This window comes from Eucalyptus grandis, chromosome 5 (genome assembly GCF_016545825.1).
Source record: "Eucalyptus grandis isolate ANBG69807.140 chromosome 5, ASM1654582v1, whole genome shotgun sequence".
In the NCBI taxonomy this organism is placed as follows: domain Eukaryota; kingdom Viridiplantae; phylum Streptophyta; class Magnoliopsida; order Myrtales; family Myrtaceae; genus Eucalyptus; species Eucalyptus grandis.
This window is the reverse complement of record NC_052616.1, coordinates 50,758,788-50,783,350: the sequence shown is the minus strand read 5'-3', so window position 1 is coordinate 50,783,350 and position 24,563 is coordinate 50,758,788. Positions and strand designations below refer to the sequence as shown.

General features: G+C 36.1%; 1 protein-coding gene and 1 long non-coding RNA gene across 33 annotated transcripts in view; both read left to right on the top strand.

Moving 5' to 3' along the window:
- Nucleotides 1–7,389: 7,389 nt before the first annotated feature.
- LOC104428404 lies at nt 7,390–9,501 on the top strand. The gene is made up of 3 exons (XR_005551348.1): nt 7,390–7,939; nt 8,500–8,578; nt 8,904–9,501. It is a non-coding gene; the product is annotated as an uncharacterized LOC104428404 (long non-coding RNA).
- A 6,129-nt stretch (nt 9,502–15,630) lies between these two features.
- Nucleotides 15,631–24,563, top strand: part of LOC104435785 (disease resistance protein RPV1-like) — a 48,934-nt gene continuing 40,001 nt past the window's right edge. For all 32 annotated transcript variants that reach the window (XM_039312893.1, XM_039312892.1, XM_039312879.1 and 29 more), the window contains exons 1-4: nt 15,631–16,442; nt 17,686–18,778; nt 21,835–22,146; nt 22,261–24,492. In XM_039312893.1, the coding sequence (XP_039168827.1) occupies nt 15,808–16,442; nt 17,686–18,778; nt 21,835–22,146; nt 22,261–24,066 (3,846 nt within the window). In that variant the 5' untranslated portion in view covers nt 15,631–15,807 and the 3' untranslated portion in view covers nt 24,067–24,492. The remainder of the gene's footprint in view (nt 16,443–17,685; nt 18,779–21,834; nt 22,147–22,260; nt 24,493–24,563) is intronic.

Below are 24,563 nucleotides of genomic sequence, written 5' to 3'. Positions count from 1 at the left end.
GCGGTGGTGAGAATGAAGTCCAATGACGATGGGGCGACGGTGAAGGAGTCGGCATGAAGAATCGTTACTCCTTATTTTTCTTTTTCCCCCTCTTCTTTTAATTGTGGCGCCTCCCCGCTGAACATAAAAAGAAGCAAAATAAAAAGCAAAAAGCAAAAAACAAAAACAAAAATGACCCCTTCCAAGATGGGAAATGAATAAATTTTATTCTCCCAAGTGGGTTTTGTATGATTACGCTGAATGGCGCAATCTTTAGAAGTATAAGCTCAAATCCTATGGTAATAAATATGGTATTCTAAATGGCCTATCGATTCTTGAAATTGGAATTTCTTTAATTGGATTCGAGGTACTTAAATTTTGCGGTTTTCCTAAATCTGATGTCTAAAAATGATTAAAACGAGTGAAAAACAATTTTATCCAGTCAAAGGTCAATTCTTTGGTCAATCTTCGGCCAAAATTATGGTCAATTCTTTTTCTACACACCGATGGTTTGAACAAAAAAGCCATCTTCGGCCAAATGTATGGAAACTCAAAATCTAAAGTCTATTTCTACACGCCGATGTTGACTTAACCCCTATATGCAATTAAGGTACTAATCATACTGATCTAATTCTTTTGAGTGAAGAAACGAGTCTCGTCGCGATCGAGGATCTTGAATCTCGATTTTTTTTAACTTTAACCATCGCGAAAATTCGAATGGCAATAGTAATATATAAAAAAAAATTTGATAACTGTTGGTATTTTCTTAAAAGTTTGGGTAACTTACCAAAACTTTACCGACTGAATAAGTTATCAAACAAACAGACCAAAAAAAAAAAGGTTATCAAACAACATTTTGTTGTCAATCGGTTTTGATATTTACCAACGCTTGTCGATTTTTGCTTGCACAAAACAATGTTCGGATGTTTGCCCAGTCGAATCTTCCTTTATGCTATGGACCTCTTTCCATGGCATCTTCTAAAGCCAAATTGATACCACTTTTCAGTTTGGTTCGATTTGATTTCCCCTTTCAAAATGTTATGAACACCCTAATTTTTTCAATATAGAGGACAAATCAACCTATATCACCCAAATTAAGAAAATTCAATCTTCATGAAGATCAAATTTCCAAGTTTTGCAATGGAGAACATATTCGATTAGCATTTTTCATTTCACGCAACAAACAAAATGTCGGATAGTGACTACACAAGTTATTCAAGCATCGGGAGGGACTATCCGGGAGCTCGGCCAATACCCAATGACTATCATATGGCCGGTAGGCGGTAGGGCCTAGCGCCCAGTCCTCTTCACATTGCCTCACCACAGCGCCTCCTAACATGTCTCTCACTTATTTTAATCTCCAAGCTCCAATACAAATTCGATTTGGCTAGAACTTGAGCCATAAGCTCAACAACCTTTGAACAATAGAATCATGGAGTTGCCATCTAGATGGAGACGCATGACGTGCATCCAAGTAGTCTTGCATTTGGCATGGTGGTGAGGTGAGGAAAGTCTTCTCCGGCCGCATACTTGTCAGCCAGTTTGAAAATAAAAGAACAAGCCTATCTAGGCTAGCGAACCTCATGAATTTCTTGGGCTATCATTTCTCGCGTTCGGGCCAATGTAATTTAAGATGTGATGAAAGCAATTGTCTGTTAATTTTAAGCTCATGAGGTGCCATACTTGATCATGAATATGGTTTTCGCTGAAGAATTATATTAGAGAAGTTACTTACAGAAAAAAAAAAAAAAAAATCTGGGTAGACACGCGCAAACTTAACTGGGCCGGGCTCAAGTAAACAATTTCTTTCTCAAGCTCAAGCCCAATCGTGGAAGCCCACTTGAGCTTATCCAGACCCGATTGTCTGAGTGAATATAAAGGAAGATTTCTAAAATTTCGTCCACTGATCAGCTCCACAGAGCATTAGGGGACGCAAAAAATCCGTACGTATATTCGAACTCGTGATCCGAGGTAGAGTCGCCGCTCGAGCTTAAAAGGCGCGGGAAAACGGTCGTCTCTCCAGGGAGCGACACGTGTAGCTCTATGGAAGCCCAAATTCGGTCGAGCAAAAATCTAAAACTGTAGGCTCGACCATCAACCCATCATGGCGAAGAAGCCATCACAGACCCCATCATCGTCCTCCTCCTGTCCTCGGTGCGAAACTCTAGGCGACCATGCTGATCACAGGTGGAGGTCCAGATGGACCGCCGCCCCGAACCTCGTCGTCTCCTTCCCCTGGAAGGACGCCCCGTCCGTGGACAGCGTCTTGACCATCTACGCGTCGCCTAAGGTGAGGAAGTTCTGCATCAATATTGATTTTCTCGACTATTGCGCGCCTGAGCTCAGTCTGTGGCTTCGCTTTGCTGTCGACCGCCGTGTGGAGGACCTCTCTGTCAATGCGGCTAAGGGTTTGCGCGAGATGGCCAGCCATTTCACCGTACCGCTGCTCCTTTATGGATGCTCTCCGTTGGTGAACCTGCATTTAAGGCTGTGTAGCGTCCCATTTAGTAGGAGTGTCACTTGGAGTAATCTCAGGTCCTTGTCCATATGCGGCTTGGAGATCACGGATAAGGTGATGCATGATATCTTGAAGGGCAGTCTCGAGTACCTTAGGTCGGAGGAATGCCGCAATTTGAAGCAAAACGTCATGCTTTGTTCAAGAAGTTTGAGGGGAAATTGGGGTTTATCGCTGCTTCTGGCATGCACTTGATGAGGGTTTCCCACTGGAGATTTCGAGTCCTCTTTTGCTGTTGTTGCATTTGAGAGGGTCGTTTGGTGTGATGAGGCAGCTGGTAATTGAAGCCTCATCCTTAATTGAAGCTGAGTTGAACTTTTTTACAAGACGCGAGGATTTCGAAATTGTTCTGTTCAAAATTGGTTCGAGCCTTACAGAGGGTAGTGCAACCTGGCCAAGGGACTGCTTCAGGAGCTGCAGAACGCGACTGAACTTCTGATTGGTAATCGGGTGGGCAAATTGTTTAATTCGACCGGTTTGGTTTCATACTTATGGATAGTTCATGGTCCCTCTTCCTGGAGTTGAGGAAGTTCTTACTTCATCACACTAGAATCTGGTTCACATCATCTGTTACTCTGCCTGACGTCTAATGGTGCAAATGTACATTTTGCCTTCAGAATAACTACCAAAAGGTCAAAAAGAAAAAGGCAGCTAGTTTAGGGTAAGTCTTTTCCTCCTCAATAGTGCATAATCATGATCCCAAAGATCATAGTAAATTATTAACGAAAAGTAGCTGTGTCCTATTTTCTAAATACTGAAAAAGCAGTTGTTGACTAGAATTAGTGTAACGAGGTGAATTGTCTAGTTCCAATTAAAGAGAAAAAGAAGACATTGGATCTTCTTATTGCTTCTTTCTACTGTATGATTGTGTACCTTATAACAGGAGATTTGCATAAAGCTCACCAACTGGGGCTTGGTCAAGTATTTGTATCTGGCCGAGTGTTAGGAGCTTGGGTGATGATGGCAAATGGCATGGTCGAGTTCGAGCTTGGCCTGTTGTCTCATCATTTAAGCATGCGTGAATGTTTGTCATCTCTTGTGAGATGCCAATTTGAATAATTCATTAGCATTTTTTTTTTATCCAAAAGTAAATGAGGATGATCACGTTGCTTTTTCCAAAATTACGTTTCAATAGCTAATCCACCACATTCGCATCAATGTGATGTCTCATTGGGCCTGAAAGGGCCCTTTCGGGCGTTATTTGGCAAGGCTATAAATTCCGGCCCGGCCTAGTTGATTCTGCGGCGGCCCTTTACGGCCCAATTCCCATCTCTCTCTTCCTTCCTTGTTTTGACTCCCGCCTGTTCCTCTTCCCGCAACTTTCTCCGCGAATTCTCAGACTTCAGTGGACATCACTCCCGCTCTTCCCTTCTTCGTCTCGCTCTTCAGCTTTCCTCCGTTGTTTTTGAGCTCTCTCCTTACTCCTTGCGATTTGTTCCACCACAGCTGGCGGCTGTTGTTTTCAGGCCGCTCGGCGGGGTCGCGGCGTGTGCTTCCGTTTCAGCTTCAGTTCGATTAACCCTGGGCTTCTCAGGTTTGGTTCCCGTTTGGCGTTATTGGGTGGGTGGATTCGGTTCTGTGAGGTTTTTGATCGGCTTCCGATTGGCAGGTGAAGATGGGAGAGTGGTATCAGGAAAAAGGATTTGCTGACAACGGTCGCGGAGGACTCGAAGGTGGGTGCTTCATCGCTTCAGTTGGCAAGAGGCTGTGAACAATCTCTCCTGGGTATGGCTTCGATCCGAGAAAGTTCTCTTTTTTCTTTATTCAGTGTGTTCGTTTCTTCAACGATGGCTTGCTGTGCTTGCCCTTTGAGTCATTGGCCTTATCTCGTTCTACTTCTTTAGCTTTTCCTAAATGTGCTACGCTTCCTTTTTCGCCATAGGAACCACTGTAATTGCCAATCTAGTTCAAATTGCGTTCGATGGATAATTGGATGAATATAGAGATAAAAGTGCTTGAAAGTCTAAATGAGAAGATGCCATCGAACTAAGGAGTTGGTCTTTTACACAAAAATGAACGGTGAATGATGGTGATGCGAGTGGAAATCTAGAGATGACTTAGTTGCAAGTAAAGAATCCAAGCTGGTAATAGTTGAATGAAGGGATTTTATTTATAGGCGCATAGATTCCTATTAACTTCTCGACCAGGTTGTTGCCTTATGACATTTTTTCCATAACCTAGGCAGACAGTCATCTACCCTGACCATAAGTGTACCATACTCCTGTATTGCCTTCTTGTTGCCCTTCTTCGTGTACCAGTTAAAGTGTCCATGAAAATAATTAACATGAATTGGAGGGATGCCATGTATGCTAGATAGACTAGCTGTGTCAGATGCGGAAATGCTTGATGCCCACTTGGAGTTGGCAGGTTTAGCCACTGAGAATACTATCTAAATGTCATCAGGCATCTAAAAAGATCTTAGATTCCTGATGATCACTCTCACAATGTAATTTTATTGCTGACTCATCTTCTTTTATTGATTGAGCATTCTTTTACTGACAGTGTGCCCTAGAAGGAGAGATTTATTGGATACTGAAATCTAAACCATAGGTGGAAAGTTTCTCACATTTTGTATTGCTTGAAGTTTCATTTATCTTCTTCTCATTACAGAGGGACATTTCATCACATCCTTTTGATTAATCAAGTTTGTTGGTGGGAGTTTAACTTTTGATTAGGATATATCTCGAAGCTATGCTGCGTACTTGTATGACAATCTGGTCGAGAGGGACGGAGGGAGGAATTGGACAAAGCCAAGAGACTAGGAGGAAAAGGAGCTGCATCCAACTATGTTAAAATCCTATATGACTTAATCTTTTGGTAATTCAAATTAGTAAGAGCTGAGGATTGGATGCCTAGCTTTGGTAGTTCTTGCTGTCTATTCTCACTGGAAAACTTTAGAGAGGAGATTTTTTTTTCCAGAAAAATCTGAACGCTTCACTTGTCATATCGTCTTCTGGATATGGAGAACGTTTTGAGTGCTCTATAGTACTTAAGCCAACCTGTGAATGGTGGTGTGTTAATATCCTAAGTTGTAAACACTAGCACACTTGTAATCCTTGCCTGGAGAAAGCTTTCGTGTGTCCAATCCACCTTGAGTTTCCATAGTTGAACAACAAGATTTGTATTTTGATTCAGATATTGGATTGGAGCCTGTCAACAAGATGTAGATTCCCTCACTTTAGATGAAACTACTAGCCCAAAGAAATCCTCTGTCAAGTGACCGAGATCCCTCTCAGTTATTTTGTACAATTATGACGTTTTGCCTCACTTCACAAATTTTTATTAACATTTTGTCGGTTAATGTGTGTGCCCTATCTTTCCTCTTCTTCCGTTAATTTATTGGGAACATATTATTCACACGCACTCTCTCTCTCTCTCTCTCTCTCTGTTTGTGTTCTTTCTTTTGTTTATAATGAACTCACTTTCTTTGCACATTTCAATGTCTATCATCAATACTGGCTCTTCTTAATCATATTAATCTACTCCAGGTAAATGTATAACATGATTCTGCTGGCGTCCTGATGGCATGGTTGTTGTCTTGGGGCTTGAAGCTGGTACAATTTCACTACATGATGTCGAAGTAAGTTTTCTATGTTGATACTTGAACGTTACCCTCATTACTTCTGAACTAGAAATTCCTCCTGCAATATTCCTTTATCATCATAATGTGTTCTTCTCTTATCTCTCTTGGAAAAGATTCTGAATTGCTCAAAATCTGCATGATGCAATGCAAATAACAAACTTGCTCAGCAAACATTCAGCTATTAATAGAGATGGCAATCCATTTTTATTTGTCATGTCTGTCATTGTCAAGTTCACAATGGATTGCTAGATAGGTCAATCTGAGCATAATAAGATCAACACAAATTTTTATTAGAAAATTCTATTTGAACATAACCCGTTTAACTAATTTGATTGAATTGAATGGGTCATTCCTATCCTAACATGACCGTCATGGCATATGTACAATATGCATATTGTCATCAATGTCAAATTAGTTTGAAAAGAAACTAGTCGTAAGCTTACAAAATCCTAGGTTTACCTGAAATGTTATATTTATATGATGTGATCAAATTGTATTTTGTAACCACTATGGAAACAAAATTCATGTATGATTATTTTTAGAAAACTTAATGAACTAAGTATAAATAGGTCGTGATAGGTCTGGTTGTTAATCAAGATGGCACTGTTGTTTGGATGGATAGATTACATGAGTCAATTTCTGTTTCATGGTTTGAACTTTGAACCCATAACAATATTGGTTTATTAATTGTGTCAACTGTTAAGTAGGTAGCCACAATTTTGATATGACATGATAACCACTTAGGGTCACCCTTAGTTGTCACATGGAAATATGAGTCATGAATCAAAAAATTATATCTATGGATTGTGGATCATGAATCATAAAATCCGACATAATGTTTGAGAGTGGTATTCCATAACAGATGTAAATCAATTGTAAAGTATGGTGTTACTTTTATTGTTAGGTAATAACTAATGATAAGGATACTTCAAAGTCAACCAATGTTATTATTTCCAGGCATGAGATATTTCTACAAATTATTATTCTTTTGTCAAATATGTACCCATTTGACTGCAAGGACACAGATCATCTACATAGTATTGTAATTTGATTCCTGTTCATAGAATTTAGTATAGGACAATCAAACCATCCACTAAGCCTGATGTGGCCAACAAAATCATGCAACATGACTACCAAGTTTTTGGTGAAGATTGACTTTGAAACTTAAACAAGGGTCAAGATTCTTCTTGAAGTTTAATCACTAAAATTATCAACTAGGATTTTAGTATTATTAGATTTTACGAAGTTTCCTTTTTTTTTTTTTTAAAGCTTGAGTAGTGGGATCTTATATATACTCCAATAATGTTTCTTGTTTTGAGGTTTCCTATTTCCACTAGGAATAGAACTTTTGGAGAGTCTACAAATATAGTTGTAATTCCTACTTTTCAATAGAGTTGATAATTTATTGAACTTGGCAAGTCCTTGCTTTGCAGATTGTGTGATGCAATTCATCTTTGGTGTGATGCTTAAGAAACCCTAGATGTGTTGCTTAGGCAATTTTGAGTGCAATGCCTAAATATTTATTCTTTATTGTGGGACTTGGTCCTACATCAAAGCCATGAAATGTTTTTGACATTAGATTGTTTGATGCTTGAGTTAAATAATGAATCAAGGAAATTGATTGACTCATATCTAATCGGTGAAATCAACGGTGAATTACTTTAATCACATATCATACAGAATTAATATATTCATTTAATAGATTTATATACTTTAGGAGGTGAGTCTTATTGATGTGCTCAATTGCATTCTCGTGCAGGACAAAAAAATTTCTTCGCTGCTAATGTTGTCATCAGTGATTGAAACTATTTCAGTTGTCAACGACAAATTACAACATTGTGTTTACTGGGGTCCAGCTCATGGTGAGAATCTATAGTCTAAGTGGAAGGTGTCATACTGAAGCATTTGTCTGTGAGATGCTCATTTTCATCAAATTTAATAGCTTCTTTCAATTGTTAGTAAAATTAGTTCAGTGCAGCCAAATTAGCAAGGTAATAATTTAGGTGACTCTTCAATGATAGGATTTGTGTGTGCCTCAATTTTGCTTTGTGAATAACTGGTTATGTTTTTATCAAGCTATAGCTGCTTGGTCATTGAGTAGAATGGCTGGGTAGATGGCTAAGGCTGCTGCAATTCTGTTTCTCTGAGATTTCTACCAGTTTATGACTAATCATCCACTTCATGGATTGCAATCAATCAATATAGATGGATCCAAAATCTGATTCAAATCCAATATAGCACCTATGGGTACATAAGAATTGCTGAGAAGAGAATTTGTTTGTACATAATGAATGTTACCTACCAAAGTAGCTGTCTTTATGGAACTATGAATATGCAGGGTGTTGCTTTTGATATGCTAGTGCTTGCAGCAGTTATGCACACTGTGGTATAATCATTCTAATAGGGTATAAATATTAAGCAGAATGGAAAAATATCAAGAAGCTTGAAGTATGGCAGCTGGGGTGTGTCTCAACTGGGAGGAGGATGCCCAAGTGAATAGAGTATGGCATCTTTCAACTTAAAAGTCTGTATGACTTCTTGATCTTTTTCACCAATAGCAGATATTTTATGGCTCACAACTTTCATAATGCTTCGTTTGTAGTTAAGTAGTTATTTTAGTGTGGTGTTCTTAAATACTTCCTTTTCAAATTTGGAATCTTACTTCACAGTCCAACGGCTTTAGTATGGGTTTGTGGAAGAATTTTTGGAAGCGTATGTTTGGTGTCATTTGTAACTTGTTGATTTGTTTGGCTCCTCAGCTTTAATTTCATATTTTTTCGCCTTTTTATTTTCTGACTGGAAAGTAATTATTAATTTGTTTTATAGAACACTTCTGGTAACTCTTTGGCATTTGAAGATCGCACAACTCAATTCTTCCCTCCAGCTCCAAGAGTTCCTCGAATGCCTGGACTAGTACCCAGAGATGCTGGTTTAACTGACGATGTTCAAGATTCATTTGTAGAGCTCTCAAATTCTTCAAAGCAATGTTTGGATAGCCTTTGCAGTGGAGATAAAGATGGGGTTTTGTGCTTCAGTATATTTGGTGTCTTTCCAATAGAAAATATTGTAAGCGTCCTGTCTGTTTAAATAAAATATTTAGCTATATGGTCTGTCATATTTAGTAAATGAGTCATTTCCTTGTTCTTGCTTGTCCTACAACAGTTTTTCTTAATAAATGGATTTGATGGTAGATTGACAGCAAATCAGTATTGCCTGGAAAATTAGTGGGCTGGTTAAGGAAACAACTATACCTAGGCGAGGTTATGCTTGTAAAAGTTATAGATGTTTATGCCATTTCCTAGGCTAGATTTCACTTCTATTGGTCACTTCCACTTCAAAGATGACGCCTCCAACTTTGATACTGAACACTTATCTGAAACTTTTTGTTGTTTGGCCTGAGGTTGGCCTACCTTGCATACTTTTTCCTTCTATCCAGACTATTGGGTTTCTGCTCTGTTTTAGGAAGATTGAGAGGGCCTATGAAGATCTTCCCCTTTCCAGCAAGTATAATCCAGGCCAAGGACATTGCAGAAGCCCTGTTTAGACTTCATAAGAAAATTTACTTGAAGGGCCATGATATTTGTCAAACTTTTGCGCCATATGATGTCATAAAAACTAGTGTGAAGAAATGTACATTGCAAATACAAACTTAAAGCAACATTTACAGAACTAAATGGCATGCATATAATGAATTACTAATATGATAAACTTAAAAATGTAAAGTTATGGCATTGCCTTTTGGTAACAATATTGTGTCGAATTCGATAAAATTGTGTTTGTTGTTATTAGAGGTCAACTTTATTGCATCAAATTGATGATGGACTATTGTATATATTGATAGGCTGAATATGTTAGTATCGCAATAGTTAACATGGTAAATACACTTTAATACTCTCTTATTAGAGTGGTAAACATGCATAGATTGATATATTATATTCATGTTTGATGCCTCTTGGGTTGGATGCATTTGAGGCAAAGTACTCTAACTTATGAGCTAGAATTGATTAGCTTTAGAGAATAATGCAATTAAGTCCTTGAATTAATGTGATAATTTAACACTTATAAAGTATTGTGAATCAATAGTATAAAGAGGAGTGCTCATGAAATGCACAAGCGCTCTTTTGTTTTTGTTTTTTCTTTTAACACTTCACAATTTCAAGTATTGACTGCTTAGTTTGGATTGTTGGTATATAAATAGCATTGATAATTCTTTTAGCTTGCATTGTCACAAGTGGATATCGGAATAAAGCTTATTTCTCTTGAACATACAAATTACTTCACATCTTGCACCAACTAAGTTGAATAACAATATTAATATGCTTAGATATATTTTGAGTGATTAGTAAAACCTATGTAACATAGTTATAAAGATAGTTATCCTGGAACAGATCTATATAAAATAAATTATTGGATGAGAATAATATGCCTAGGTGTATTTTGGGTGGTAAGTAAAACCTATTTTATATTTTTTTTTCTTTGGCAAATAAAATGGTGGCAAAAGTGCGCAACCACTTCAAGGATTAAAGCATGGAGGGTTCCCCCCCCCCATGCTTTAATTCCTTAAAAATTCTGAAATTTTAGGTTCAGTTTTAATTTTATTCCGATTTTTTTTTCAAAAAAACCTTCAACTTTAAACCAAATGCTACATCAACCCTCAATCTTTTTTTCCAAATTTTTTATCCAGTCCAAAATGTGTTCTGAATAATGACAGAAACCTTGAGGACAAGGTCAAGAGAGAGCAATTTTCATCTTGACAAGGGGGCAATCTCGGCATTCAAGGACCGGAATTCACGGCCAAAGAAGCCAAGAAAATCGGGGCTTAAAAAAGCAGAGGATTCTCGGTCGAGTGGGTGGGGCATTTTTCCGCATGCAATAATTGCCAAAGGGAGCTCGAAAAAGAAAAGATAAAGCTTTTCTTCTCGGAAAAGAAAAGGAGATAGAGAGAGAGTGGGTTATGGTCGGCAAAAGAGAGAGCTTTTACTAAGAAAAACTCAAAAAGTGGTCTGCAAAAGAAAAGAAAGAAAAGAAGTAGGGGCGGGGGAAGGAGAAAAAAATGGAGAGAGAAAAATTGTCGGGGCACGTGTGAGGAAACAAAAGAGAGCAAAAGGTACAATTTCACCGAAAGTTTGTTTAATCTGCTTTTGTAACATCTACATTTCCTTATAGTTCACTTTTCTTATGCTGTGAAACTTCCACGGGTTGAAGGCGATGACCATAAATGCATGTTTAACGGGCCCAGTCAACGAATTACTAATTTATATCTAATTTGGCAAGTTTAAATTATTGACGCGTGCCAACGGATTGGATTAAATAAATCAAATCAATAAAAAAATTAATTTATTAATTAAATCAAATATATATAAAAAAATGAAGTGAAAGCAAAAAGGCATTTTGACTTATTTGTGAGATTTGAAGGAGAAATTAAGATGGAATCCATGCAAAAAATAAATTCTTCTCATTGTGTTACGGTACTGAATGAATATATATGTATACACATACATATATACATGTTGATAATTTTTTTTATGATTCTTGACACGCATTGATAGCATAATTTTTTAGAATAAGTTATCGTTAATAATACAACATTTCAATACTAAAATGAAGTTTATTGGTTTGACTGTATAATATATATCATGCTCAAAGTAAGGGGTAAATTCCTATGTGTGATTAAGAGCTTAAATATATTTAACGAAAAACAGCTTTTCCAATGGAAAATAAATTAACAAAAGAAAGAGGAAAGTTTGACGATGCAGGCAGTAGACTAAGTGTGCCCTTTTCATTGTCCTGACGCTTTGTATGTTTTTATGTATTTTAAGCACTTGTGTGTAAAATATTGGACCGGATGAATCTCTCTATCTCCACTTTTCATTTTCTCCCACCAATCCATGTCACAGGCACGTGAGGGAAGCAATGACAACAAGGGAAAGATCGAGGATTTGGAGCGAGGAATAAGAAAATGTGCAGAGGAACTAGAAAGAGTTGTCATGGAGTTAAAAAGTCTACCTAGAAAAGAAATTAGACAAGAGGAAAGAAAAAATATACGGAGCATTGATGTGTTCAAAGTGGTCTCCACCTTAAAAGATATGTAGTAAGGGTTATAGAAATATCTACCCTCATATCGATTCTTATTCAACATTGGTTGCTCTTTGGTTAGTCCAAGAAATAATATAATTTATTAGTGGTCCATGCATTTGCACGTTTTTTGTCTAGATGGATTGCAAGTCGCTATTAATGTCCTATTATATATTTAGAAAATCTCCCACTATATCTGCCATCCTATGCAATTACTAGCAAAATTAAGGTAGATGTGTGTAAAAAATTATGTGTCATTGAAAGTCATTTCGGTCCGTTCTTCATTAGAGACTAAATTTGTTATGGGTATAATTCAATGCTATGAGCTGCCCTTTGGTTCATCTAAGAAACAATAAAAAGGGAGAAATGCAAGTAAAGTCCTAAAAGTGCAACCTTCGCTTGCTTCCCCCAAAGGATATCAAGTCACTAGAGTTTTTCTTTTTACTTTCTTTGGGTTTGTAATCATCCGAAGTCTATATATAGTAGATTTAAGTAGTCATTGATAATGAAACATTTCAATAGTGAAATGAAATTCATCAGTTTGATATAGTAATACTTAATGGGTTCAAGGTAAATTTTTAACTGAAATCAAAAGTTTAAATATATTCAACAAAAGTAACTTTTTTGATGGAAAATCAATTTTAAAAAAAAAAGGAAAGGAAATTCTTTTTGGCCGTAAAAAGGAAAGTTCAATGGTGCAGCCTTTGTCCTGATGCTTTGTACGTATTAATCAATTATGACCACGTCCCACAGATACCAATAAAGCGGTTGTCCTCTATTAATGATGTGTACCAATTAATTGGATTAGATAAATTAAACCAATAAAGAAATATATATACACCGATATATATATATATAATAAAGTAAGAGCAAAAACAAAAAGGTATTTTGATTAATTTGTGAGATTTGAAGCAGAAATCAAAGCAAAATCAGAGCAAAAAAGAAATTCTTCCCATTGTGCTTGGGTACAAAATAAATATATATAGAATGTTGATAATTATTTATGATCTTCGACACTTGTTAACTCATTAAATTTATAAGTATTGAAATGAAGTTTATCAGTTTAATAGTATAATATTTAATAGGCTTAAATTTCTAAGTAGGATTAAGAGCTTAAATATATTAAATAAAAATACCATTTTTAGTGGAAAATAACTTAACAAAAGGAAAGGAAAAGGAAAGTATGACGGTGCAAGCAAGGAAAGGAAAAGGAAAGTATGACAGTGCAAGCAATGGACTAAGTTCAACGAAGACTCATCCCAAGTCTCTCTCCACTTTTTATCTTCCCAAAAATCCATCGTTATAAAGTATTGAAATTTTATCAAACTGTCTATTAAAATGTTATTGTGTTATGGGCAAATCAACTCCGTTTAACGTCACATCTTAACAACTTTAAAATCAATTTTGCAATATAAATTTCTGTATAATTTTTTAATTTGTACTCCAATTTTGAAAATTGCTCTGATTAGAGGAACAAAGGATCTTAAACCCTATTAGGTGCGAATGGAAGTAAATCTAGGGGAGATCTACAAGCAAAACCCACTCTCCTTTCATTTCCTTTTTTTTTTTTTTTTTCCCTTTCTTTTTGTTTCTCTCCTGGTGCGGGCTCTCCCTTTTCCCTTTGTATCTCTTAAAAACCCCCAAATTTTAGGTTTTATCTAATGAGAACTCTTAATTTAAGACTCAATACTAAATCAGCCCGTAATTTTTTCGTTTTTAAAAAAATTCAGATTTTATGTTTAGTCCTAAATCTGCCTCCAACAACGGCAAAACCCTTTAGGAAGAGATCAAGGGAGAGCAGGTTCCATCTTGACAAGGGAGCACTCTCGACATTGAGGACCGGAATTTACGGCCAAAGAAGACGAGAAAATCTGGGCAGAGAAAAAAAAAAGCAGAGGATTCTCGGGCAAGTGGGGCTTGGATTTTTCTCCACGGCCAAGAAAGAGAAATCCTTTTACCAAAAAAAAAAAAAAAAAAAAGAAGAAAGGGAAATACAGAGAGCAGGTTATCGTCGGCAAAAAAGACAAAACCTTCATATAAAAAACTGAGAAAGTGGTCGGCAAAAGTAGAGAAAGCCCCTCAGGTTCTCATGGCAGGGGGTGAAGTGAAAAAAATGAAAATACATCGAGAGAGAGAGAGTTCTCGGCACGCGTGAGGAAGCCCACGTCTTTTCCCTATCTTGTCGTTTCTGTCGTTGGTGCGTGGTCTCTCTTTTCCTTTTATATCTCTTCTTTTCCTTTTTTTTCTAAAGCCCACTTTTTGACCAAGTCATGAAGAAGGGCAAAATATTAAAGCAATCGCTAAATTAAATCAAGAAAAAACATTTACCCAACAATTGTGAATTTTCATTTATTAATTTGGCTTTGGGTTGATTAGGAAATTGTAAAATCAATAAATTTGACTAAATGAAATCAATGAGTTGACATTTTAAAAAAATTACTGCCTAACTTGACAACTAAGCGGAAAGGAGTGGTGCATCTAGTCACTCATTCGAAATAAGAAATGGACAAAAACTTGATCAAAGAAGAGCGGCAGACTCAAGTTAAGCAAGGATTGGTGGGACCCAGCCACCAGGCAAAGGGACAAATAGAAAAATAAATGCTATTAAATTTCAAATCTGTCCCTTGGATGATTAAAACAGGTGAAACTCCTCAATTTTCTCTTCCCTCTTTTTAGACAGGCCTACCATCTTAAAAACTCTCAATTTTTTTTTTTCATTGCTGTGCATCAAAACTTGCTCACATGTCATCTTCTTCCTGGGTAAGATTGCCTTGGATTCTCCTATGCATTGAAACTTGAACTACATGAAGGCAACGCTTGAGTTATGTGTGGATAACAACTAATTGGGTTAGATAAATTAAATCAATAAAGAAATATATGTATCATAAAGAAAAGCAAAAACAAAAAGGCATTTAGATTTATTTATGAGATTTGAAGGAGAAATTAAGTTTTGACAAAAAAAGAAGAAGGGAAAATTAAGGTAGAACCAGAACAAATAAATAAATAAATAAATAAATATTATGTTGAAAATTTGCTAATATGTATGATTATTGACATACATATAAACATAATTTTTTTTTTTAGAATATCGATTGTTATAATACAACATTTATTAAAATTAAGTTTATCAGTTTGATAGTATAATATTAGAAAGGCTTAAAGTAAGATGGGTAATTTCCATATGGGATAACGACCAAAAAAATTTCAAAGTGTGATCAAGAGCTGAAATATAATTAACAAAAATACCTTCTCTTATGGAAAATATATGAACAAAAGAAAAGGACAGTTCAATGGCGCAAGCAGTAGACGAAGCAGGGGACTCTTAAGTCTTCACTGTCCCGACGCTTTGATATTTTTATCTGTTTTACTTGGAAAATATTGGACCGGACGAATCTCCATCTCTCTTTCTCTCTGCCCCAAAACGCCCCCCCTGCCCCAACAAAAAAAAAAAAAAAAAAACACTTTTCATCTTCTTCCACAAATCCATGTCACAGTCTCGTCATAAGTCTCTACACTTTTCATCTTCCGAGCAAATCCACCGCTTCATATGTATTGAAATTTTAACAGACCACAATAGAAGAGGCAAGAAGGCATTTCCTGTTCTCTGAGGGGCATTCTGGTTTTTTTCTGCGTTAGGGCTTGAAAGCTGAACTCAATGGCAGAGTCAGAGGCCGAAATGCATCGTCGCATTAAGAAGAGGAAAACTAATGCGAGTGGAAATGCAGAGGATGTTGATACTGGTGCATCTGGTTCGATGACTGTGCTGACAGAAACTAATTTCGTTGGATCTGGTTCGTCTCCGACAGAAACTAACAATAATGCATCGACTGGAAACTGCTACGAGGTGTTCTTGAGCTTCAGAGGCCTAGATACTCGACATGGCTTCACCGATCACCTCTACCATGGGCTCTTCACTGCTGGAATTGATACTTTCAGAGATGATGATGAGCTCTGCCAAGGCGAGAACATCAAACCAGAGCTTTTGGCAGCCATTAGAAACAGTAAAATCTCAATCCCCATTCTCTCTGTGAATTATGGTACAAGCAGTTGGTGCCTAGATGAACTGGTTCAAATAATGGAGTGCAAAAATAATAAGAAGCAAATAGTGTTGCCTATATTCTACAAAGTGAAACCAGCTGACGTGCGATATCAAAAGGGGAATTTTGGGGATGCATTTCATGAGCGTGAGAGGCGTTTGCTTGAGAGGCATTCTTTCGACCCAGCGATTTTGGAGAAATGGAAGCAAGCACTCCTTGAAGTCAGCAACTTGAAAGGATACGAAACCGATGGGTAAAATTTCTCACCAAGGCATTCTCTACTTTCTTTTAATATGTGCGGGTGTTTACTGGTTGTTCTGATTCTCACCCGCTTCATTTTCGTTCTATATATATAAACAGAAAGATCATGTTGGCAGTAAGATCCTGCGAAGCATGAGTTCGATAAATTATTCTCTCTGTTTTTTTTTTTTTTTTTTAGTGTTTTGCTTTAATGATATTGACAAATCTACTTATAGATTTTATCGGTATGATCCCATTCACTTGAATGATAAGATTTTTTGATTTAGTTTTTGCTCTTATATCCAAGGATTTTGTAACATTGTGCCACTTTTTTTTTTTTTATGTTTATAGTGTATGTCACACTAGTCATAGTCACAAACCTTTCTAATTACATATTTATATAGATTAATAGTACAACTTATTGGTGATTTTTATTTAGAGCTCGTGACATCTTATACCGTGCATAGTGATTGTCAAAGGCATAATTCTTTGTCTTCCCAAGTTACATTTATTAAATCATTAATATTGTTGACTAGTTGCTGTTAAAATTATTTTACAAAAGAAATGTTTCATTAGTTATATATGATGATGGAAAATATAAAAAATAAAAAAGAAGGAAAAAGGGATTATTTGTATTATATATTTGTTTGAATAATTTTCAATGCATTTCCTATCTTCAGCAAGTAATTTCTATCTCATACACCTAAATGTATCGAATCAATGTTCTTATTTTGGGAAAAAATTATTCTTCGATTGTTCACAATATCACAATCTGAACGGCTTTTTAAATTGGTTTTACAAGAGTTGAAATCTTCTCGCACCAAAAGTTATGACTTGTTTATTGATTGATAGCTGACTCTCATACTAGGTTGGCTTCTTGGATTTTTGATTATTCAAAGGCTCTAGAAAGTTTTCAAAGTTATGTCCACGTCATCCCAAATATCTTTAACCAACGAATTTGGTTCAAATTCATAATATATACAATATTCAAGGTTCATAAGTGATGCCCTCAAGTTTCTTCTAATTTAATAAATTATGTCGGAGTAATAGTGGAAGGGGGCACGCTATGTGAAACAACCACAAGCATTTCTCAAACTTTATTCTTAGCATATAAGATAATATATAGAGGTGTGACAAAAACGATTCTTAAATTTTTTCATTCTATCCCTATCCCGGATTCGTTTTACTTCTTCTCAATAGATAAACAATATAAAATTATTGTTGCCACATATTTGAACTCTTGTCACAATTGATAGGTCTGAAGCACAATTGGTGAAATCGGTTGTCCGAAATGTGTTGAATGAGCTGAAGAAAAAGTTTGAGTTGATTATTTCTAAGAATTTGGTTGGAATTGATAGTCATGTGAAGAATGTTATGGAACTTCTAGATGATAAATCTCATGCCCTCTTGTTTGTTGGCATCCATGGAATGGGAGGCATTGGTAAAACTACTCTTGCTAAAACCATTTACAACAAGCTATCCAATCAATTTGAGCATCGTAGCTTCATTGCTGATATAAGGGAATCATGGAAGCGTGGTGCTCATGACTTACAGAATCAGTTAATCTTTGATATATCGAATCAAAAAAATGAAGTTTGTAATAAGGATGAAGGGATTAATTTTATCTCCTCTAGGTTTAAAGATAGAAAGGTCCTTCTTCTTCTTGATGATGTGGATAATGTTGATCAAGTGAAGTGTTTGGCCGGTAATCATGATTGGTTTTCTTTGGGAAGTAAGATCATTATTACTGCGAGAAATGAGAGAATTCTTGATTTAGCTGGGGTGGACCACAACTATGGCCTTACGGAATTGGATCCCGATCAATCTTTGATTTTGTTTAGCAAACATGCGTTTCGAAAGGACTTTCCTCCAAGTGAATTTGAGGGCCTCACTCGTGAAGTTGTATCCACTGCTGGAGGACTTCCCTTATCCCTTGAGGTTTTAGGTTCATTATGTTGTGGAAGAGAATCAAAAGAATGGAGAGATATGATAAAAAAGTTAGAAAAGGTCCCTCGTAAAGAAGTGCAAGAAAAGTTAAGGATAAGTTACGATGCATTAGACTATGAACAAAAACAAATATTTTTGGATATAGCTTGCTTGCTCATTGGCATTGACAAGAGAATCGCATTCTACATGTGGGATGCTTGTGACTTTTTTCCGGGGGAGAATATTGAAGTATTGAGATTTATGTCATTAATAAAAATTGGAGATGATCTTAAGCTCCGAATGCATGACCAATTAAGAGATCTTGGGAGGGTAATTGTACGTGAGGAAAACCAACAACAGCCTTGGCACCGTAGCAGGTTATGGGACTCCGAGGAAGCCTTGAAAGTGCTAAAGAGAAATAAGGTAACCGTTTTTGTCTCCATGACATGATTAGAAAGTAGGAGGTTGCTTCTCTCTTAGTAAGTATCGCAGCTTATCTAAGATATTTCTTAAGCAAGTGTATATTACAAAGTTACCTCCAAGAATGAGGTACTTTCAAATTTTTAGATATTGATAGGGGTATTATATATTTACAAAAATCTTGAATTTCTGTATTGATTTAGTTGCGTCCTTGACACATGCAATAAATAACTTGACTATACTACTGTAAACCGTAGCTACTCGGGATATATAAATCATATGTTAGAATTAATATAATAGGACTAACGATGCCCTCATTTCTCATGAAATTTTTGTCACTATTCCATAATGGAGAATGGAAGGGATACTTATTTTCTACATTAAAGGTCAAGGAGATAAATACTTTAAAATTCTATTCTGTATAATTAAGCATGAGATTGTATTTGCAGTTTTGAATTAATCATGATTGCGACTCTACTCTTTTTAATCCATCATTTGGTTTGACTGTAGTTGTTGATCAAAAGACTCGCACTTATTTATAGTCTCAACGTGTGCCGTATGTATAATCACAAGAGCTAATTCATAGATTAACAAGTTTGAAGCCGGGGTCCATTTATTATGTCTTTCGTACTACATGATAAAACAAACTAAACTAAGCAAAAGAAAAATGAATATTCTGTATATTTTATATACAAATATAATGGTATAACTAAATTTTACAACTAAAAAGGTACAGTTTGATATAATTATGTCAGTCTTCTTCCATGATTCCATTTCATTCTTCATCAATGGCACTATCGTAAGTTGAAATCAGAGTGGTTTTGATAAAATGATATAAGTTCTTCTTTTCAGTTTATTCCAACATTGAATGAAAATATCCGAAGTTATTTTCATATATATTATCTAAAATACAAGCAGCTGAAAGAACCACAATATGCACCACTTCCAATTGAAAAACAAATGCCAAATATCCTTCTTTATTTTGAATAAGTACTGCTACCCCCTGTTGGTCCCAAGGGACGAAGGAGGCTGGGTTAGCCACTCACACTCTTCACCTCTTCCTTTTACAATTATGCCGAACCTTTAGAAGGACCCTCCAGCGTAGGCTCGATCGAAATGCCACTTGAGATCTATCAAGGAAATGAAGAATTTCCTCCACATCCTTCTTCTCAAGTGTTGCACCTAAAGTACATTGTAGAAAGATTGCTTGTACAAGACGTCCTATAACATGGCAAAGCGACGTGAGAGGTCACCCAAAGAGACATCCTTCTTCAAATGTTTAAGTGTTTATGCAAAAAAATGCATGCCAAGTGCGAAGCAAGGACAAAGCACTAGCATGACTTACTAAATAAACGAAAAAAAAAATGAAAGACATTTAAAGCATAATTGAAACACACTCATAACTCACTCGTTGGATATTAATAGTATACAGCCAAATAAAAGAAGTACGGCTTTTTGCGATTGGGATAAAGATTACACAAGTTGAAAAAAAAACCTAAAAGGACCCAGCATTTTGAATGTGGAATGAACTTCGAGTATAATAGTTTTTGGACTACTATAATAATATGTGAACCACATATTCTTAATAGAGTGAATCTTACAATAATTTTTAATTATTTGTTATTTCTTTTTTTGTGACCTACAACCAGCTGTTAATCTTATAGTCGATTAATAAAAGTCACTTAAGCATTTCTTTGGGAGCAATGACTAATCTGAGTAGATTACTTATGTTGAAATTTCTTCTTTTTCCTTTTTATAGTTACTTTTTTCATGGATTCCTTTGGAGTTTTGAGATCTAAATCCTTCCCAAATTACTATGTTGTTCACCTATGAGTATCCATGAAATCTTGTACAACATTGTGAAGTACAATAGCAAAATTTCTGGTTCTAAGAAAATAACGTGGAAGTCCATGAACTTTCTGTATTACTTCTTGACTTCTTATGCATAAGTGTGTGTGTATATATATATATATATTTGTGAAAGCTTGCCACAATTTGGTTCTCAGGAATAACTATTCTATTTCCATTCTATTTTGATGAAGCAATTGTTCCTTCATTTGATTAAAAAATAGACTAGAAATTACTATACTCTTAAAATCAGGAATAGTTATTCTGGGGGGCGAAGGAATAGCTATTCCATGTAGGCTTGTTGCCAAGAATAGCTTCAATTTTCACATTTCTAAAAATGCTTTGCACTTTCCACAATTAATTTTTTAAATATGTTTATCATATTTATTATACTTGAGTAACTCGGTTATTTATGATTATGATTATATCAAATTGTAATCTATAGTTAAACTAAAATTTATGATAAAATCATAAGTTGTAGAGATTATTAATATGGCTACTAAGTTATTTATGTTTATGAATATATCAAATTGTAATCTATAGCCAAACTAAAATTTACGATAAAATAATAAGTTGTATAGAATATTAACATAACTAATATTATTGTCTTAGTTATTTATGATTAGAAAATAATTAATTAAGAACATTTCAAGTTACTACTAGTAAATAATAACTACATAATATATTTATATAACTATTGCCACAATATTCAGTTTCTTGTAATTAGTTATTACTCCAATGGAAAATAAAAGTATGTGTTATTTTTCTATTAAGTAGCACAGTCGAATGTGGAATTTACATAGAGAAAAAATATATTTCTATTAAAATAGATCAAATCAACTTTTGATTTTGCACATTGCAATTTGATTAAATTCCCTGCATTGCACGCTTGTCTTAACTAGTATGGTAATGAAGCTACAGTATGGGAAGGAAGAAGATTACAAGTTGTAAAGTTTTTACATTGAATGAACCATAGACATCATAATTCTTTTTGAGATCCGCATGTGCATGACCAAATTTCAAAATGGAAGTTGACATCCTTCACTTTGTTAGCCTTTATAAATATTGTTTATTGGCATTAAAAGAAAAATCATATCCTTGCATTGCTGGTCTCTTGAACACATCAATGCATGTCAATCACAGCATGAACAAATAATATTCGATTACTTTAGTTGGATTTAGTATTAATGAACATTAATTCTTGCTTATAGGGAACGGACAAGATTGAGGCCATTGATTTGAGTAGAGGCAACACAGCAGGCTCCGGCAAAACAGCCAAGCAAGATGGCGACATTTACACAGCAAAACAATTCAAAAACTTGACAATTCTAAGATTCCTTTACATGAAAGGGGCACATCTCAGTGGAGATTTTGAGGACTCAATGGAGGAGTTAAGATGGCTTCGATGGCCAAATTGTCCCATGAATTTTGAAGTAAATAATTTTCACGTAGAGCAATTAGCTGTGATCGAATTGCCATTTGGTGAGATAAATGAGAAATGGGAAGGATGGAGTTTTTTCAAGGTAAGAACTAGATTTTTTTTTTCTCCTCCCCTTTTATGCTTTCTTTTGAATCGTAATCACTCTAGACTCATCCCTTGACAATCATTTTTATTTTTATTTTTATTTTTTTACTAGATGGCAGAGAAGCTCCAATATCTGGACCTTTCAAGTTGTGAATCCTTGGAAAATACAGACTTCCTCTCAGCTTTTAGGAAGTTAGAGGTTCTCATCCTCAATGGGTGTAAGAGATTGAAGCAAATCGAAGCTTCAATTGGAGACATGGAGGCCCTCCTTCGCTTGGAGTTGTGCAGGTGTGTGAGCCTCACGGAGCTTCCAGCAGAAATAGGTAAATTAAAGGCACTAGAGCAACTCCTTCTACGAGGTACTCGATCCCTTTCTGCATTACCACATAGCATAGGGTCTTTGGAGAACCTAGAGATTCTAGAGATTTCTGAAAGTGATATAAGAGAATTACCCAATAGTATTGGGAGGCTGAGAAAGCTCCGAGAGCTACATGCTTGCCATTGCATGAATTTGAATGGGGAAATGGCAGAAAGCATGTGTAATCTTTCTTCCCTACGACACCTTGATTTTCTTTGCTGCATCAAGCTCCAATCGCTGTCGGACGTTCCTTCTAGCTTAACAAATTTGGGCATCACCTGTCGAAACCGTAAATTGCCTTGGCTTTCCCACCTAACCCATCTCAAGGAACTACGAGTTTGGTCCTACAATTCTCTCGAGTGCATCCAAGTGCTTCCATCAACATGCTCCCAACCGACGGACGTTGAAGAATCGAAATCACCACAATCCCTAAACACGCCTTTCAAATTGGAAATCTTAAAAGTCAGGGTCTGTTATTCTATCAAAACACTGGACGTTTCACAGTTTATCCATCTAATGATATTATATGTCGAAAAGTGCGATAATCTACTTGAAGTTCGAGGTCTTGACAAATCAATATATTTGGATAGCTTGACTGTCACATGTTGCAATTCAATCAAACGGTTGGACCTTCGAAAGTTTGAGGATATGAAGAAATTGAATGTTGAAGGCTGCGACAAAGTAGCTGAAATGCAAGACCTTGACAGGTCGGAGTATTTGGAAAGTTCAGATATCAAATTGTGCACTTCAACTAAAAGGCTAGACCTTCCAAAATGCAGGATGTTGAAGGAAGTAAACACTAGAGACTGCAAAAACTTAGCGAAAATTGAAGGCCTCGATAGGTTGGAGTATTTGGAAAGGCTAGATGTCCACCGGTGCACTTTAATTGAAAAGCTAGACCTTCCAAAATTCGGGAGGCTGAAGGAATTAGATGCTGGAGAATGCGAAAAATTAGCCGAAATTCAAGGCCTCGATGGATTGGAGTATTTGGAAAGGCTAGATATCGAAGGGTGCACTTTAATTGAAAGGCTAGACCTTCCAAAATCTGGGAGGCTAAAGGAATTAAAACTTAAAGGCTGCATAAACTTAGCCGAAATTCAAGGCCTTAATAGGTTGGAGTATTTGCAAATGCTACATATCCATTGGTGCACTTCGATGGAAAGGCTAGACCTTGTAAAATTCAGGAGGCTAAAGGAATTAAATGCTGAAGGCTGCGAAAACTTAGCCAAAATTCAAGGTCTCGATAGGTCGGAGTATTTGGAGAGGCTAGACATCACATGGTGCACTTCAATGGGAAGGCTAGACCTTCCAAAATCCGGGAGGCTGAATGAATTAAAAGTTGGAGGCTGCAAAAACTTAGTCGAAATTCAAGGTCTCGATAGGTCAGAGCATTTGGAAAGTCTAGATATCACAGGATGTACTTCAATTGAAAGGCTAGACCTTCCAAAATCCGGGAGGCTGAATGAATTAACAGCTGGAGGCTGCAAAAACTTAGCTGAAATTCAAGGTCTCGATAGGTCAGCGCATTTGGAAAGACTGGATATTTCTAAGTGCACTTGAATTGGAAGGCTAGACCTTCCAAAATCCGGAAGCTTGAAGATATTAAATGCTTATTCCTGCAAGAAATTAGCTGAAATTCAAAGCCTCGAGAGGTTGGAGTACTTGGAAATATTGGATATCTCTAGGTGCATTTCAATTGAAAGGTTGCTCCTTCCAAAATCTAGGAGTCTGAAGAAATTAAAAGCTAGAGACTGCAAAAACTTGATTGAAATTCAAGGCCTCGATAGGTTGGAGTTTTTGGAAGAATTGAATATCATTGGATGCAAGTCGCTCAAAACAATTCCAGAATTATCTGGAATGCGGATTTATCGATATTATGAGATTACAGATGGCAAAACAAGAGCATTAGGATCAGACTATATGGATTACTCGGACGAGTGATATACTGAAATGATCCACATTTTCTAGTGAAAATACATAAAGCAGGTAATCAACCTATGCTCTTTCAAGATCTACTGCCCAATTTTCATTTGTATTTCCTGCTTGCAATATCTTTC